The 19,237-nt window shown below is 47.8% G+C and overlaps 1 protein-coding gene across 1 annotated transcript; it reads right to left on the reverse strand.

Annotated features, from left to right (window-relative positions):
• Positions 1–17,154: 17,154 nt before the first annotated feature.
• Positions 17,155–17,841, reverse strand: LOC139045750 (histone-like protein HC2). The gene has a single exon (XM_070514482.1). It carries the CDS (start codon positions 17,839–17,841, stop codon positions 17,155–17,157), a length of 687 nt encoding a protein of 228 aa, XP_070370583.1.
• Between the last annotated feature and the right edge of the window lie 1,396 nt (positions 17,842–19,237).

Here is a 19,237-nt window from a genome sequence, read left to right on the forward strand (position 1 = left end):
CCTCAGGGAGGATCTTCGGGCTCCCTGCCTTTTGGGGAGATCTGGATCCCTTGGAGGAAAAGTTAGTGTTTACACAAGTTGGTGTTTTCCTTTCCTCTCATCTTCCTCGTTCTACATGGAGGTGCCTTAGGAGGGTGGTAGGGTGGTGACTGGGTTGGAGAAGGTGTGAAGGAGGAGTTGGATGTTCTGCTTTTACATACTACACTTTATGCTTTGCATTCAAGTGATCGTGAGTCGATGCACTCAAATTCAAATATAAAGTGAAAAAGAATCTGAAACGACTGTATTTCTTAAAATCAGGAGATTGACGTTGATGTTGTCGTAGTCATTCCTGCAGATGCACTGAGTCTTGCCTTGCAGAGGACGGTGATGACCCAGAAAGAAAAGGTGTTGGAGGCCATGCATATTACATGCGGTCCTCTGATCTGACTTCAGTCCAGGCACAGACGGTGGAGGACCTGGCAGGCAAGACTCTGGAACCTGGGGGGACACACAACAGAACATCCGTAGAACAGACTGCAAGGTTGAAAGGACTGTGCAGGTTTTCTCTTTTCGACTGCTAAATCTTTACTCCTGTTTAGTAAGAACGCACTTCCAGTTCAGTGAAAACACTCACAGCTCGTGTCATCTCACAGTTGGCGCCATATCTGACTAAAAGTGTTGCTGAGAGAACAGAATGAAAGCCCCCATTAGCCAGGGCCATCACAGCCGTCACCGATTTCTGGTGCCAGCGTCTGAGAGTCACATCCCAAGCAGGATTTTTGGGAGGTACTGAAGAGTGAATGCCAGAAATAATAATGTGACATCGAGCTTTTGTGCATCTGACCAAATGAAAGCCTAAGAAGAGAATTTATGGGAAGTCAGAGTGTGCGCTGCTTCATGAGCGCTTTTCTTTTAGAATGCAAATGACAGAAAAATTACTCATTATACCCACCATCAAACTATGAGTTTAATAGATATTGAGAATGCACACAGAAACTATTAAAATGACACCAGAAATATGGTTCCAATCAACAAAAGGCAAGACGTTCAAAGTGAGTCTTGAAAACTTTGACAAAAATGCTTTCATTGTGCTGGATCAGGAGGCTCTGAAACGCAGGGAGCGGTTTAACGCCTGGAGCTCTATCCTTTTGAGAGAAAACCATGTCTTGGGGAAAGCATTTTTTAGGTAGAGTTTCTTCTGTGATTTGAGTATGGCAGTGGACTTTGCAGAACAATGTAGGAGTAAAGTCTCAGAGCAAAGATTAACGAGAGCGAATGGGTCACTGAGTTGCTCAGAAAAATCTAGAGTCAGAGGGTGTGGTTTTGTGGAGGAGTGGGGCTTTAGGGGTCTGTCCTGGTCTTCACTGGGAGCTGGCCGTTCCATCTGAGGGTGTCCTCTCCCCGCCCAACAGTATGTGTCTGTTTGTTTCGTTCTGATTATTCTTATCTATGGTTTCCATCTGGCCGGGCCAGTTGTCGGTTTGCTGTCCTCATCCTGCGGGATTTTCAAAAGCATTTGGGAGAGCTGGTCACTCTCTCCTCCTTGACACGTTTTCTTACCTTGGTTTCTGTTGCGCAGAGGGTTTACCTGATGTTTTCCTCCTACGTTCCCTCTCAACGCACTTTGCCGACTGGGCCTCCACCACTAACAGACTCAAAATGGTGGTTTCAGGGCACTGCCATCTTTCCTCTTCTCTGTCTTCACCAATTCCCACGACCATGCTTAGACCCCGTGGCTTAAAATACCGTGTGCGTGCATGTGTGTATGTGTGTGCATGTGTATGCGTTATGTGTGTGGGGGGGGTGCACGTTTGTGTACACATCTATTTCTCTGGCTCCAGATTTTCCCCTGAGCTGTAGACTCAGAATTCCATTTACTAATTCTCTGCCTCCACTGGGATGTCCAATAAGCACTTCGAACTTCACATGGCCATAACAGAACAAGGGCTGTCCTAACCCCAGCTGCCCCTCCCATATCCACTCTGCTCTTGCCCAAGTCCCCCCTTGTCCGTGAATGGCACCAGCGTCCCCCCAGATGCTCATTCCAAAAACTTAGATGCTGTATCGGGTTGAATGATGGCCTCACTTGGATATGTCCGTGTCCCGACCCTGGGAACCTGTGAATGCGACCTTATTTGGAAGAGAGTCTTTGCAGAGCTGGCGTTTCCTGAGCCCGTGCCCTCACCGAGCCCCTCTTCCTTCCTTCTGCTTGCGTCACTCACTCCCTGATTCCCTCCATGCATCATGTGATCCCAAATCCTGTCTCAGGCTCTGCTTCTAGGAAACCCAATTCAGATGTGGATTTCTTTTTTATTATTATTACTACTCTCAAAATTCTTTTAGGAAAGTGGTTTTAAGGTTTTCACCAAAGTAAGAATAACTTTTTTTTGGGTAATTTTTGTAAATCAAATTTGGATTTAGGTAAGGAATAGATGTATTCACATTTAGATTTTCTGAAAATGCGATGGAAGACTTACATTAAAAAATGTAGATTTGACAATTATTTAGTTTGTTCAATCATTGTAAAGGAATTAAACTGAACAAGTCAGGTGAAAAATTTTGAGGCCTAAGTTATTTTATCTGATGCTTCTACATTAATGAAAGTATTTAAATATTTACTAAATGTCCATTTCAGGCAATTTTTCTTCTATTTTAATGTTTCCTTCTCTTTAAAATTGTGCTTACAATACTGTATTTACTTAGAAATTAGAGAATAAATCCTTGATGAGTAAGCAGAGGTTTAGCTTTGAATTATCCAGAGGAAAACATATTTTTCCTTTCTTTGCCCAAACATGATGCATCAATTTTCACTCAGGTCTACATGTCATAAAGTTTTTTAGGGAGGAATCTGGTAGTTATTTCACAGTTTCATCTGCACAGACTAGCTAAAGAGGAGCTATAAATTGAAAAACGAATTCTGTGACTTTGGCTTAATTTCTTCAAGAGCAAAACATATTCCATTTCTCAGTCACGGTTTTCCCCTCTGGTGATAATCTGTTTGCCAGTTTCTGTTATGCCGGGAGAACGCGTCTAGAACAACCTGACTTAACAGGCATCCTGGGCTAGGTGTTCTTGTGCTGACCCAGGTTGTAGAAAATCCCAGCCCGAGAGGGAGGGGCCGCTAACCCCTCTGTGCCCCGGGGGTCTCGTCAGTGTGACTCCAGGAAACAGAGTTTGTTTAAGTCTCGGTGTCGGCCCGTCCCCTGCACCTGTGGGGCAGATCGTAGAGCAAGTGGGAGCCCACACAACAGGTGTCCGGATGTTAGCGTAAGTCATGAGAAAATGCTTTTAAGATATGTCTTATCCTTTTATTTCCCAACTTTGACCAATATCCCACTATAAAGACAGAATAGACAAATAAATGTAAAAGTATATGCCAGAAATGGCACCGTGTCAAGGACGGCCGAAGTTAGTTACAGTGGAGCATGTCTGGGGGTTTTGTTGATGGAGCAGCCAATTTTGGGTGAATAATAATATAAAGACAACATAATCCATAAATCATTTTATGTTTAATGCAGAAAATTTATATTTCAGACCTTTATTTTAACAAAATCACTTATTTTATTACAATCAAGATTGTCACTTAATTTATCTTGTGTTGACTAATTGCGAAAGAAGGGGTCAGAGACCTTCAGGCTAGACACCTGTTTTGTAAATAAAGTTTTATTGGAACTCACCATGCCCCTTTCACAACACATTATCTAGGACGGCTTTCCAGCTACCTCCTCACAGTTAAGTAGCTGTGGCAGACACCAAAGCCTGCAAAGCCTGAAATATTTGTTATTAGACCCTGTACAGCAGACGGTTGGTAACCCCTGATTTAAAAGTCTAAACAGTAAAATGTTTTTGTATCCAAAGCATATCAAATTTTAATATAGTTCTTATCAAAAACACAAAGTAAATATTAAAAATAAAACATTGTTTACATTCAAATATGTTTCAAAGTTATTTTTCTTGTAAAATATTTCATAATGGCTAAAATGAAAAGGTACAATACATGTTGTTAATGGATATCAAATATTTAAATAAAAATGTTTTAAGTAAAGCTGAAACTTTAGAAGTTTTTGGAAAATTTTAAATTTGGGGGAATCTAATAAAGTATTAAGTACTTTAATAAAAATAAAATTATAATTCTAGTATTCACTGTTCATCTTGTCTCCCAGACAAGCTATTTCTTAATATTGTACAATGTTCCTCAGCGGCTGTGGGTCGCTGTGCAGACACTGAGCTAATTGGTAAGCACTTCTGGAAGGATGTCGGAACACGGAAAGGATCAGGAAGTCACGCGCAGCAGGACTGGCCTCCGAGGGCTGTTTCGCAGGAGCCCGCTGCATTCCCAGATGGGAAAGATGTGGCACGACAGTGGTTCTCAGGGCCAGGTACTGTGAGGGCAGCCACGTGTTCTAGAATCAATTTGCTTGTGTGTTTGTGGTGTGTAAGTCCCTCTACATCCATCCTTTGAACAATTTATTAATTTTATTAAGCTTCCAGGGCATTTGTCCTTTGAAAAGTCATCCCTGGGTCAAAACAGTAATTCATATGGAGGCAATTTTACATCTTTCACTGCATGGCAGTTGTTTTTAAAAAATCAGGAGTGCTGTTAACCAGCTTTCTCGAGGCGGCTCCTGGCTTTTTCTTAGTTTTAATTATCCTTTCTTTATTTCTTTATATGATTTAAGGAGGGGGAAAAAGACATATAAGGGAGAGAAATAAGCATCAGGAGTTCTTGTTTATGATCCTGACATCACATTTCAAATTTTATTTCCTAGACTGAAAAACAAACAAGAAAAATCCAGACATATTTGTATATCTCATACTTTGAGAAATCTTATCTCAAATAATCTAGGAAAAATAGCATCAACACTTCAAACCTTCTTCCCGCCTCCATGATGATAAGCTGGTAGGGAACCTAACATAAGAGTCCAACCTCACAACAGACTAGATTCTAAACATAAAGAAAGAAAGAGAAATGAGTGTACCTATTTTTCCCAGTCCTTGCTTTTTCCATCTCTGACAACAGTTGGAGCAGTGTCCCCACCTGTCCTTCTATCTGTCCTCCTTCCTTTGTGCTCTGCCCCACACTCTCGCAGATCAGTCATGCAGAAGGACAATTCTGCTGGCAGTATGCTCTGGCTCTGGAACTTTCTGTGGTTCCTGTCAGCTTCAGAGCCAAATGCAGACCGCTTAGCCTGACGGCATTCTGGATATGGCTTCCCCTCTCAGCTTCTCACACGCTGTATTGTCGTCTAATTCAGACATCACTTCCTATCTGTGCGCACAAAACACAGCCACTCCCAGCTCTCAGCATTTGCTCGCACTGCTGTCCACATGCCTGGGTTCGAGTCTGGCCTCTTGGTGGCTGGCTATGAGATCTTGTATGGCTGACCCAAGCCCTCTGAGCTGTAGTCCCGGAAGATGGAGATGACATCCTATGACCGAGAGCTCGGGATAATTCAGAACTCAGTATCCTCCCCTTATCCTAGAGGGAAACGTTCCAAATCTCCCAGTGGATGTCTGAAACCTTGGATAGCACCGAAGACTGTATATGCTATGTTTTTTTCTATACATACAGACCTATGATAAAGCTTCATTTATAAATTAGGCACAGTAAGAGATTCACAACAATAAGTAATAAAATAAAACAATTACAACAATATACTGTAATAAAAGTTGTGTGGACGTGTGTGGTCTCTCTCTAAAAACATCTTCATGTACTGGACTCACCCTTCTTCTTGACAGTGTGAGACGGTGCGATGCCTCCTGGCGAGGTGAAGCGAGGTGAATGGCGTAGGCCCTGTGATGTAGTCTTAGCCCACCACTGACCTCCTCAAGACGACATGTCAGAAGGAGAATCACCTGCTTCGCCATGGTGGTCAAGCGCACATAACTGAAACTGTGGAAAGCAAAACCGTGGAGAAGGTTCTGCTGTAGCTCTAGACACATTCATACGTGCTCTCAATTTCCACTCTTCCTTCAAGGCTCAACCGGGATGACCTTTCTAAAATACAGCTCACAGGACACTTGCAGGAACAAACAAACAGCAACCGTTCCTCTCTCTGAGCTTGGGATGCGTGATGGCTGCTCCTGTTTCTGCAATAGTTACGACGTAAGGAATCGACTACAGGGACGCTTCTCATCTGTTCACACACACGCATGAAAGTGAGAGCTGTTTCCCATTGTGCCATTATTCTCTTATTGGAGTCGTTGGTGACGGTGCTTCTTTGTCTGAATCTTTTTAATGTTTCCACACAATTCCGTGTGATTTAAAGAAGCAGAGATGAAGGTAGCTACAGACGGTAACTCTCTCAGGCACAGAGAGTGGTTTTGTACTTCATGAGCCAATATTTAAAAATTTATCCAAAGTAGATTTTTGAAGCTCTTAGATCCAATAATCACAAGGTAAACATATTCAAACCCTTTTGTCTGTCATTGGTGCTGCACCTCCCTTCTCCCCCCACCCCCTAAAACAGTGGGAGGAGATTGTCAGAATTTCCCCTCAGGCCAAAGGAAGCTCTTTCTCTTGGTTTGCTGTCCTCTCACTCGAGGAAGGATCTGGATTTCTGATGGCCTCAGCTTCCACTCGTGGCCATAATCCTGTTCCTGGTCACCATTCGGACAGGTAGCCAGACCCAGACAGGAGTCCTGGCACACCTCCTAACAACCAGCGTCACAAAGAGTTGCTTCTCCTAGCCCGGAGCTGGTGGCCTCTTCCCGCGTCACAGCTGACGTGCCATCCGCCCTCCATACCCGGTCCCGGGATGCCCTTCCTTCCTGCAACTAAAGGCAGAAGGCTTGGCCTTGACCAATGGGTCTCATTGAGCTCCCAAGCCTTCGGGTCCAAAAAGGCAGAGTTGAGGTAAAGGGAGTGGACAGTGAGTCTGGGGAAGCCGTCCATCTCGTTGTTCTGTTTCTTGTTCTGTTGTCATAGCTGGTCCTCCTGGTTAGCTGGGTGGGGAACGTACACAAAGTTATGCTCTGATTCGTATCTTCAGGACATTTCCAGCGAGATCATAAAGGTACATCAATAAACATATGTCAAAGTCAAATACAACACCAGGCCTGATTGACTTCGGTGGGCAGAGACTCTGGTGAAGGCACGTGTCGCCTGGGCCTGGCACACGCACTTTTTACTCCTGAGAGATGAGACTGCGTCTCAGAGGGACCGTTCTATAGCATGAAACAGGCTGTGGTCGCGGGGCCTGGCTCCCCGGAGCCCTATCTGCCGTACTTCCAGATGATTTTGGTGTTTCTTTTGCTTAGATACACAGGCCTCGTCTGTCCACAAGTGTCTGCAGCAGCATGTGGATGTGGTCGCGGGCCCCTGCATCTTCTGGGGCGGCTTCCTCTCGTATTCATTGCCACTCCTTTGAGCAATCCACTCTTCTAGGTTCCTACATGCAGTCACAAGTGGCCCAGGGAGCAGAACGCAAAGAGCTGCAACAAGCCAGGGGAGTCACCGCAATCACACACGTTTAAAAACAAGACTTTAAGTGAAGCTCAGCACTTCTTTCCCCCCCAGGATCTTCCTTAGATAGCAGATCTCACATCTTCTCTTGAACAACCTGAGGAGGCCAAGAGGGCAGTTGTTGCTCCCCATTTTGCAGACACAGAAAGAGAGGCCAGGGAGGGCCTAAGTGATTTTTCAAAAGACCACCTCGTAGGACAGCGGCAGAGACGGGCGCAGAACCTGGGGCTGTGATTCCTGCCTGGCCAGCTCCTCAGATGCAGAGGTGGAGTTGGGGGCAGGTTGGGAGGAGAGATGTCAACGCTGGGGAAGGCCAGAAGAGAAGCACGCCTTTCCGTAAATATCTGGCCTGGGACCGGTGGTGGTGGTCTGCTAATTGGGATCAAGCGGGGCTCATCCCAGAAACCCCAGCCCCAGGATCTGTCGCCATCTCGGGTCTGCTTGAGTCAGCCTCAGGTTACTGGGTGAGACAAGGCTGGTTGTTCAAGGCCAGCTCTGTGTGTTCCTGTGCCTCCATCAGGATCTAGTGGGTCTTGGCACCCCTAGTTTAAGCTCCATGGTCATGGAGTTACGTCTTTCTTCTGCGAAGGATGCTGGGGTCTCTGCTAGTCCCAGCAGGGCTGGACTTGGGGTGGGGGGCAATCCCAAGGCCTGGGCCTTCACCCTCCATCTAGAGCTGGTTTGCTGTGATGGTTTTCACTCCCCTTCCTCTGATTCCAACTTCCCCGGCTTGCGTTGTATGGAGTCTGAGTTCTTTGTACCGTCTTCTGTGATGCCTTGCACACACAGACCTGCAATCCCTGTTTCACTGGCGAATTCAGCATGTGCTCGGAAGGGTGCCAGCTTTCCGGGTGGTATCAGCACAGGCTGCCGTCACACCGATTATACAAGACTCGGTTGAGTTTAAAACAGCATATACTTACTGGACGTCGACGTGCACTCGCCTCCTCTTCCCATCGTCCACGTCTTCTAGGATAAAATCGTGTCTAAAGAGCATTTCCTGTGCCTTCATTTCCAGTGGAAGTAATCCTCCTACCTGCACGGATAATAGAAGGGAGGGTGAACTAGACCTCACAGTCCGCTTCAGTTGATAAGAAGTCACATTAGTAGATCAAATGGAAATAGTTTCTTGCTTAGGGATGTGATGCTGGGAAACGGAACCATAAGAAACCAAAACCACAGAGGCTCCCAATGGACACGACCTGGAGAAGCGAAATAAGCCTCGGTGGCGGTCAGGGGGGCTCAGCTGGCTCTGACAGAGGTGGGAGAGGAGGGTGCCGAGGACTCTGGGCAGGAAACAGACTGGTAGAGATTGGGTGACCTGTCGGCTGCAGGTCGGGCACAGGGCCTCTTCTCCAAGAGCAGGAAGGGGCAGGTGTCGGCAGAAGGAAGGAAGACAATCGGTTCAGACAGGAAAGTAGGCAAGTGAATGGTACCCATTTTAAATACAATCAGAACCAGAAGAAGGGAAAGTCCCGCTGACCTTGATTTAGGTCTGGCACCGTGATGTTTGTTAAAACTTCTGTCATAAAAGGACTGGAAAAATAAATCGGGTAGACATTCTTCTAAATCACCGCTGAGTTTCCCTGAGCCTTGAGCGGGCTGTGGAGACGGCCTCGTCCTGCCGTGGAGAGAGGCCAGTGCTGCGGGAAGGGCTCCTGATCGGCCTTTGCTTGCTCTCCTCAGTCTAGGAACCAGGATGTGGCTGGAGCCTTCGCTCACACCATACACACTGCATGGGGAGCTCTGGAGGAGCCCTCTGCCAGGTGAGCTCCGGGAACGGGTCCCCTGATGAAGCCCCTGGGAGGAGAGCGGGATGCAGGTGGCCACAGATGCCTAAGGGCAGCAGCGCCACCACCTGGCCCAGGGAGGGCCAGCACACATGCCCACTCTGGAAGTCCACTCTCCAACTGCTTACCGCTTTGGGAGTTGCCCAGACCACTCCTGCAGGTGTCTGGTGACCCGGCACGAGTCCCAGTGCCAGGAAGGGTGGCCACAAGTGAATGTAGAGACTCGAGGACTGTGTGTCAGGTAACAGCCGAAGAGACAGGCTTTCGAGGAGAGAAGTCCATGGTGGTCTGCTGAGGGTCAGCTGAAGGTGGAGGACCTCCCCTGGGCAGTCTGGATGAAGGTATCCTGGGGATGTTGTTCAGAGAGGCTGACAGGCTCACAGAGACACAACATGCTGGTCCACATGGCCAACTTCCAGGCTGAGGGAGCCAGAGAGGCCAGGCCAGTGGACACGTGGGGACAGAGTGAACCCCACCCTCCCATGACCTCCGGTGGAGCCAGCCAGGCCCAGTGTTGGCTGCAGTTTAAAAATGCCGCGAGGTCCAGCCCTGCAGCAGTGACGCCCTCTACATGCTAAAATGTCATGCCCTGCGACTTGCCGTTTCACAAGTGATGACTAGAGCATGGAGCACTCAGTCTCCTTTCTCGGTGGGAGAGCAAAGGCACTGTCACAGCCCTGGTCCCGGTTCTGCAGAACCCTGTACTCTCCTCTTCCTGTGTGGGACTGAGGCGTGTCTGTTTCACGGGGCAGCACGGAGCTGTTTTTGCCTAACGGATTTGCCTCCCTTTGGTGACATGTGACCCATTGTGTGTCCCTTCACAGTGGCATGTCTTCATGACCCGGGTGGTCATGGGATTAAAGGAGAAGCACTCTTCCTGTGGAGCAGGCCCTGTGCAGTTGGCCATGTCTACATGGGCCGCCTCACTTCTCCCACCCACTGGTCTTCTTGTCTCTGCGAGGCCAGAGCAGTTTTCTCCTGGGACAGAGCGCTGTCCAGGAGGAGTCAGGGGTGGACGCGCTCTGTCCCCTGGAGGCAGAACCTCACATGTCCCGCCCTCCAGCAGGTTACCTCCGTCTTCCCTTTTCATCTCCTGCTTTCTCGGTCTCCCCCACCCCCACCCTCTGCGAGAGAAGCTGGTATTTTCCATGTATTCAGCTACTTAGAAAAGAAGGTTCTATGAATATAAATTGTTAATTAGGATTGTTATAATTATTTTGTGTTCCACGCACATTAGTCACTTGAACCTTGCTCTTCTTAGCAGCAGAAGGAAACCAAAGAAAACAACGTGGTTTCTCTCATCAATTATCAAAGGGCTTGGTAGGTGTTATTACCATATGAGATGCAAATCAAGCATTGGCCTGGAAAAAATAAGACACCAGTCAGTGTTAACTGGATAATCATAAGAGGCCAGGACCCATGAGAGGGTTTTAGTAAGGCGATGAAATATCGTCCTTAAGCAGCATGACGGGGCACGTGGCCCTTGGACAGTGGGGGACGCCCCGTGTTCAGAGCGCAGACTCTGTCTTCTTATTTACGTGGTGGTCTCTGAGTCTGGCTGTAGTGTGCTGCCTCGTATCGTCTCGTCTTTTATGTATGAAACCCTTTATTCTACCAGGTGAACTACTTTTAGAAACAGCTTTGTTGAGGTAAGTGACATGAATAAACTACACATATTGAAAATGTGTAATTTGGAAAGTTTAGATGTAAGCATGTCGGTGAAGCCATCACCACAATCCAGATCATGAAAATGAACATTCACCTAAGTTCCCTCCTGTCGTTTTGCAGCCCACCCTTCCTACCCTGGCCTGCCCCCGCTCCTGTCTGCAGCAACCGCCAATCTAACTACACCTTAATTCTCATTTCCTACAATTTTACGTAAACGGAATCAGAGATACAAACTTTTTTTTGGTGTGGCTTCTTTTTACTCAGCAAAATTATCTGTGATTGCTTCATGCTGTAGCGCGTGTAAGCAGTCCGTTCTGCATCGCTGAGCCACATCCATCGGGTGGATGTACTAGTCTATCCTCCCCTGGGTGATGGGGATGGAAGCTGTTACAAATCAGACTGAAAGGAACACTTGTGTACCAGTCTTGTCGGACTTCCCTTGGGTGACTGCCCAGGGATGAGAAGCTGGGGCACATGGCAGTTGTATGTTTAACTTTTTAAGATGCCTCCAAACCATTTCCAGAGAGGTTGTGCATTTTATGTTCCCATCAGCAGGGAAGGAAAGTTCTCGTTCCTCCGTGTCCTCAGCAACACTTAGCATGACCTCTTTTATTGTCAACCAACCGTCCCACAGGTGTGCAGTGGCGTCTCACTGTGGCGTTAATTTGCATTTCGCTGAGAACCAATGATGCTGAGCATTTGCTCTCTGTATATCACCTTTGGTGAAGTGTCTGTTGAAATATTTTGCCCATTTAAAAAATTGGGTTGATTCTTATCTTAATATTGATTTGAGAATTCTTTCTTTATTCTGGATATGAGTCCTATGTCAGATATATAATTTGCAAAGACTTTCTCCCAGGTTTTATAAAAACTATAAAGCCATGGTTCTTAGTTTTCCATCTTTGTGACTATCTGGTAGGCGTTATATATAGTATCTAACATGACAGAGCAGTAATCAGCGTGCACAGGGCAGTGTCCAGTGTGCAAAACACAGAATGCAGTGTGCACATGCAGTGTCCAGTGCGCACAACATAGCATCCAGTGTGCACACGCAGCTTCCCGAGTGAGCAGTGCATCCTCTGGTAGGGAATGTGGTGGGATGACTTGCACAGTCTCCAGGGCATCCATTTGAGCCTCCAAAGTCTATTACTCTAAAGATCTGGACTAGAAGGAGAAATCTGAGACGCCAGTTCTGAGTGAACACTTTCAAAGCAGAGATTTCACTGGAATTGCCGGAGCATCTCCCTGGCCTCAGGAGGACCTCATCCGTGCTCGTCGTAAGGTGTCCACAGCTCCTGCTGGTGCCCGGAGGAGCCCAGGATATGGAGGTGTGATGCTGGTGCCTCAGGGTTCTTTCCGTGATAAACGAATGCGAAACTGTATCCTTGGAGGGATCTAATGTTTATTTACTTATACTTAAAGCAAATGATTTTGTAGACTGAATAAGCTTTCATTCTGTGAGCTGAGCCTGACGTTTTTAGTTAACCATTTTGTCACCTTCAGACACCTCCCCCACACAGTCCTCCTTGAAGGGATGTTGCATGCCGGTTGTGTCAACCAAGGGACGCCCACGGTCAGCTTTATTTAGCTTCTTGTGACCAGGTTCGGCAGAGCAGTTGGGCAGTGGCTCCATGGATGCTGTTTGGATGAGGCTGTTCCTGCCTGATGTCTGTGCACTTCAGACCAGCAGTGCCCCAGACAGGCAACGCATCAGGGAACGTGCCACAGGGCAGAGGCTGCTGAGGGATGCCCATCAGTCATCGCTGCATGAAGTCACTGCGGCAGGGCGTTGTGTTAAACAGAGTTGACATAAACGTGGCCAGTGACTGGGTCCTCTTACACCCTGAGACACACAGGGTGGGTCGTTTGCTGTGGTCACCGGCTTTACAGGAACACTCAGTGAAGCTGACTTTTGCTCCCACACCCTTTGATCTGGGCTCCTGTGATGCACGGCACAGAGTGGGCGGCAGAGAGCGGGCAGAAGTGGTGGCACTGACGGAGGGAGGAGGAAGACGCCCTCGCCACCACAGACCACGCCCACATTCTCCAGCCTTCGACTCCACCAGGAGTGTCGGGGAGGGAGCGCTTGTTCCATCAGCCCAGGAGGAGCATCAGGACCACGGGGCCATGGAACCCTCGCACTGATGCCTGGCTCGTTTTCCTCCTCCCTGTGTGTTTTCCAACGGTCTGCAAGACTGTGAGGCCTTCCGGGGAGTCGTCAAGCATAAGCACCTACATTTCCAGGAGTTTAACGGAAGGAAGGTGCCACCTGCAGAAATGTTAACCCGGCAGAGACACGGTGGTCATCGAGACCAACCCGGCACGTTCTCCAACGCAGCCGATGCTGGTCGGCACCTTGGCCTCTCTGACTCCAGTGGGTCCCGTCACTGCCGCGTGCTATTCTCTCTTCCCCTCACTTCACCCTCGCGGCTCTGCAGGCGGCAGCCGCCTCCCCTCGGCCTCTGCAGCCCCCCAGCTTCAGGTTTACTGTTGCTCTGAAGCGCTTTGTGCCGGTCTTTTGGAAAAAACCGAGAGACGGCTGACTCCACGGAGCCGAACAAGAGACGCACGGCTTTGACGTTCAGCACATGGCAGTGTTTCCTGGGGAATCTTCTTGACCTCTGACCTTCCCCAGGTGTTTCTGCTTTTTTAATTCTACTGCTAACAAATGAAACAATTATGTCATAAATTTGAGGTTTAATTCTCTGTAAAACAAAGTGCAAGCTCAAAACAATTATAAAAAGAAATAACGTTAGTCTCCCCCCTCATATGGTAAAAGAAATAAAAAAAAAATTACAGGAAATTTTGAAAAACTTCTAAATGATCCCAATTAATACTTAGCTTAATAATCCGTGTCTCCTGCCAATATGTGTCCATATGCATGTAATTTGCATGTCTTAGTCCGTTAGTAAATGAATTTTAATTTTATTTTCAATAGTCTACAGAGTCTAAATAATTACCATTTATAATTATTGCAAAATATTTCAATAAGTAGATTTCCAATGATTTCCCTATTCTTGAATTTTCCTATTGTAGTTAAAAGTGCTATAAACATTTATATTCTTTTACCAAACACTCCTTGATAAAATGTCTGGAGTGGAATTACAGGGAAAAAGGATATCAGCACTTGTACAGCTTTTTTGATATGAAATGAGAGAAGAATAAACCTGAGGTGGAAAAATTGCACTTTAATCTCAAAGAGATATACTTATTAAATAACACAACATATTACTTCATTTTTCCATAATATTTATTGCTCATGTACTAAATGTGAGAAGTTCTGCCTTCCCACATGGAATAAGCCCGACAGCACGTGGTGAGACACAAGGTGGGTCAGGCCGGATCCCTTTTTAAGGAGCTTCTGGTCCAGCAACTTCATCCCTTCAGGTGTGTACACACGCGTGTCCCATGCACGTATCTGGACATTTCTTTTCCTAGGAGCGCCACACAAGCACAACTCGCATAAGCATGGGCTGTGGTCCTGCAGAGGGCAGAGCTTCCAGACTTTGCTTTTAGTCAGCGGAAGGAAGATGGGTGGAGACAGTGAAGTTGAAGTTCGCAGTAGAATTTGGGGTGCAGTAGAGGCGGTGAGGAGAGCAGGGGCTGAGAGCGCTGTGAGGCTGGAGCAGCTGGATAGTTAGAAACAAGTAAAAGAATGACGAAGACAGGAGCTCTGCAGCAGGAAGAAGAAATGGAGGTGGTGCGAGAACACATGTATGAACAGAGAGAACAAAGTGTGAAGACGCCCGGGGACACACCACGTGGATGGTCTAACCCGGCAGGTTGGGGGGTGGGTGAGGGAAGGTCTGGGCCCTGGCTCTGAGGCTAAGGGCGGCCCCGGTCTGTACTATCTGATTGACAGGGCTCTCAGGGACGTTAGGAAAGATCATTCTGGTGGCAGGTTTTACAGAAAAGGAGGTAGGGTGGAGGCATGGAACACCGAGGGAAGACGAATCATCCAGAGGCATGCACGGGCCGGAGACCAGCTTGACCGAGCAGACATCGGCTTCTCTTCTACACCGTGGTCGTTTCACTTGGTGTGGCTGAGAACGGACGTCTTTCTCTGGGGGCAGCAGCCAGCTCTGCAGATGTGAGGCTGGCTCAGCGTCACTGGACACCAACAGAATATGGCAACCCCGAGTGTTCAAGAAAACACCCACAATTCCTCTTAAAACCAGCAATGGCGACAGTCTTGGAAAGCTTGAGCAGCAAACAACAGGAAGCTGTAAGTCCTCTTGAACTGGCCGCTGCATATCAGCTGTAAAAGTGGCTTCCTGTTTATTATTCCGATTACAAAAGGAATTGTGGGAAAGTGTTGATTGTGACAGCCAGTCGTTCCTGTTCATATAAAGCAATGGGATCTCCAAACAGATGCCAACCACCTTCAACTTTCATGAGCAACACCCACAGAGGGAGGTGCAGTTGTAAATGCCCATGCAACAGGCTGTTTCATTGGTACTTTTTTGAAAGAGTAGAAACACAGCCCCTTCCACGTGCATTGCCCTTTCAATTCCGGGCCGGCTAAGACTGCAGTGGAAACCATGCTCTCAGGCCCTGCCCACAACACCAGCATAACATGGGAGCAAACACAGGACGTCAGGCCTTGGAAATGGGAGAGGAGTGGTGTCATCAGACAGAGCTGTGGCATTTCTGATTTTCAAGGCTCATAAAGTTATTTCCCAGAACTGCTTATGGAGGAAAATTCTGTTTCTAATAAGCGCCGTGCATCCCTGACTCACATTTTGGGATCTTCTGTTCAGATTATACGTATTGATATCGAGCATGTTTGTAAACACAGAAAATGCAGATGACCTCAGGTTCTGCACCCGGTGGTGCAACAGCCGCCTTTAGAACTCGAGTCTACCTGCTTTGTGTGTGGGGCCGGGGAGGGCGGACGGACCAGTGCAGAACTCCGTGTCACCTGTCCTTTATGCTAATTATCTGTGTGACCTTGGGCCAGAGGCTGACCTCCCCACCCTTCACTTTTCTCATCCTTAGCCAGAATAATACTCACCTCAGAAGGCGTGAAAGTTACAGCAGATAATGTACCATATGTTGTAGAGTAATGAAACACTTAACACATATTAGCCGTTATTATTATTATATTGATATTAACTGCCATCCTCATTATATGATGTACTACAATGATTTCCAGTGAGACGAAATGCAGGAAAATCAGACAATTTGACTCTGCACGGAAGGCTGGGCTCGAAGGAGGCTGTCAGTGAGCGCCAAGCCTGGGGTTCCATCCTCCATGCACGGCTTTCACAGCCCACAAGTGTGGGCACTGGCATCGGTGCCAGACCCTGCGGCTCTCCGCTGAGGAGCGCCAGAGTCTCCTGAGGGGCTCCAGGAGACGTCTTTGCTTTGGCAAAGGTTGTGAGATGCCGACCGTGCACCCCTCCTGGCTGCAGGTGAGGTGCGAGCAGCAGCTGCTGGAGTGAGAGAAGAGACATCATGGAGAGAAACAGATGAAGAACAGCAAAACACCCACGAGAAATGGAGTTTAGCCTCAGAAACGTCCCTGTGTGTGTGCGCACGTGTGTGTGTGCACATCCCAGCTAAGGCAACAGTGTTCACTCGCACACCCAGTAGAACCCAAATGGAACTCCCCCGGGTCCTCCTCACACCTCGTGCTGAGCGCCCCCGTCTGGGGTGGCCCTTTCTTAGCACAGACTAATATTTGATGACCTTGGCTGGTTTCCTTCTGTCAAGGTGGGGCAAGGATCCTGTGTCCTCTCTGCATCTCTGCCATTCTCTCCGACCTTCCTCTCCGTAAACTGCAGCTGGATGCCCAGGGGGACCCAAATCCTCACGCCTCCTGAGGTCACCCTGTGTCTTTCTAAACGCCTCTCGGAAGCCTTGCAGTGGACTGAGAGGGACTCCTTGTGCTGTGATTCTCTGGAACAAACTCATCACATTTCCCACAGCTTGCTTTTACCAATCAGCAGACACTTCCTCTAATGTCAGGCCAAACCTCGGGAGTACATGGGAGAAAGCCAAAAGCAGGCTGAGGAAGAGCAACCAACATTACAGACGGTGCTGCCATCCTTCCACACGTCAGACAGTACAGGCTGTATCTTGCAGAAAGTCTATCAAGGAATCTGTTTTGATACACTTGATACAACAAATTAATCCCAAGAGGAAAACCTCTTACGATGTGGTTTTAACTGATTAGATGGGAGTTCTGGAAGATTCTTCATTGCCCAGGTGACATGGGGATAACTGTGAAATGGTGTCTCTCACTTGCTATCTGTGAGTAAATGTGGCCACAAGAACATGAATGCATGGGGGACAACACCGAGACGTCTCTGCTGGTTTCAGGACTTCAGTTCTCTTCACGAGGTCTCTCTCCCAGTCACTATAGGAGTTTCCAAGGGATGTCTTCAGAGCTGTGGTCCTCAGGACTGCAGTCTTCAGAGCTGTGGTCTTCAGAGCTCCGGTCTTCAGGGCTGTGGTCTCATGGCTGTGGTCTTCAGGTTTGTGGTCTTCAGAGCTGGGTCTCTGGGCTGTGGTCTTCAGGGCTGTGGTCTTCAGGACTGTGGTCTTCAGAGCTGTGATCTTCAGGGCTGTGGTCTTCAGGACTGTGGTCTTCAGAGCTGTGGTCTTCAGAGCTGTGGTCTTCAGGGCTGTGGTCTTCAGGGCTGTGGTCTTCAGAGCTGTGGTCTTCAGAGCTGTGGTCTTCAGGACTATGGCCTTCAGGGCTGTGGTCTTCAGAGCTGTGGTCTTCAGAGCTGTGGTCTTCAGGACTATGGCCTTCAGGGCTGTGGTCTTCAGAGCTGTGGTCTTCAGAGCTGTGGTCTTCAGGACTATGGTCTTCAGGGCTGTGGTCTTCAGAGCTGTGGTCTTCAGGACTATGGTCTTCAGAGCTGTGGTCTTCAGAGCTATGTTCTTTGGGACTGTAGTCTCAGGGCTCAGGTCTTCAAGAAGCCACATTATTTTTCTCCTCCTCCTTGTTGATATCTTTCTGTAGAGGGTTTCACTGTCACACTTCGAATAGCCTTGCCTTAAAAAATGCTGCATGTTCATGTTTTATGGGCTAATTTCCATTTTTGGCTACTGGTTCAAACTAGTGATAGAGAAGGATATTGCTTGTAGAGTAACGTCACTCCTTAAAGTAAGAGAGGCTGATTATCTCACTTGGAATGTGGATTCAAATCCATTCATCCTGAATGTTCCTAAATATTGGATTGTTGACTTGAAAAATCAGCTACATTTTTCTTTTAGGTAACCCAGATTATATTGGTGTAAAATCTATTGGTTAGATTTGAAAATTTGATATTTAAGACTCAATGTAACATATTACTATGATTTAGGGACTTGGGGCACTCAAGGGAATCCCGAAAATCTGTGTAATTCTCTTTAGTGAAACAGTGTGTGTTCCCTTCTTTATATTAACTGACAGATGTGAACAAGCCACGCAGACAGACTACTGCCCAATGACCCCACTGCCCCAGGTGCCGAAGAGAAGCTGTTTCAGCTGAGGTTGATGGTAACTTCGTCTTACAATACTTCCTTCTCCATTGAGTTTTCTCCCTGATTATGTAACAGACAACTTTCAAAAAAATATTTCTACCTATGATCAAACTTTTAATTCCATGTGGGGAAAGGTATATACAGATGGAGAAATTCAACTTTCTGTGCCAAGATGGGGAGGACGCGAAGAGAAGCAGGGCAGCACGGAGCCACAGAGAGGCAGCAGGAGGGGACCCGGGATGGTGCCTTGGGAAGGAGAGGTCGGAGCTGGAGCCCGGCCTGGAGGGGCGCAGGGTGGCGCTGCAGCTGGGGCAGCTCCGCGTCGACCTGGGGTTTGGCTCCGTCTGAGGAAAGGCAGTCTGAGTCCGCCTGGGACTGGGACTCCCCAAACCGGGACTGCGATTCTGCAATCCCTTTTTGCAAACCAAAGGGAGGATTCCTAGATTGTACCAGAAAATATATTACGTTTTTATGGGTTTCATGTCTAATTGGCATGCTGTTATGGGAAAGGCTCTTCTTGTTTATCTGATGCTATCCACGTAGACGACTTAGGAAAAAGGAGACCCTTTCAAAGGAGAACAGTCTACAAGGCTGTGCGCATTTATAGTTCGTTTACAGTCTCTACAAGATTAACCTCCGCCTGTTTCTCTGCCTCGCTTCTGCACCTCTTCTCATCTGGTTCCACTTGATCCAGACCCTGAGCCATCTCAGGACTGCGGCAAAAGTCTACCGAAAGGCTCAGTCCTTGGTAGCCCGAGTCCCCCTCCCCACAGGACTTAGGGCTGAGCCAGCAAGGTCTGGGATCAGGAGCACCGGGCGCACGCCTCCCAGGAGGCGCTGTCCTGCCAGTCGGATG

This window comes from Equus asinus, chromosome 7 (assembly GCF_041296235.1).
Source record: "Equus asinus isolate D_3611 breed Donkey chromosome 7, EquAss-T2T_v2, whole genome shotgun sequence".
NCBI classification, from domain to species: Eukaryota; Metazoa; Chordata; class Mammalia; order Perissodactyla; family Equidae; genus Equus; species Equus asinus.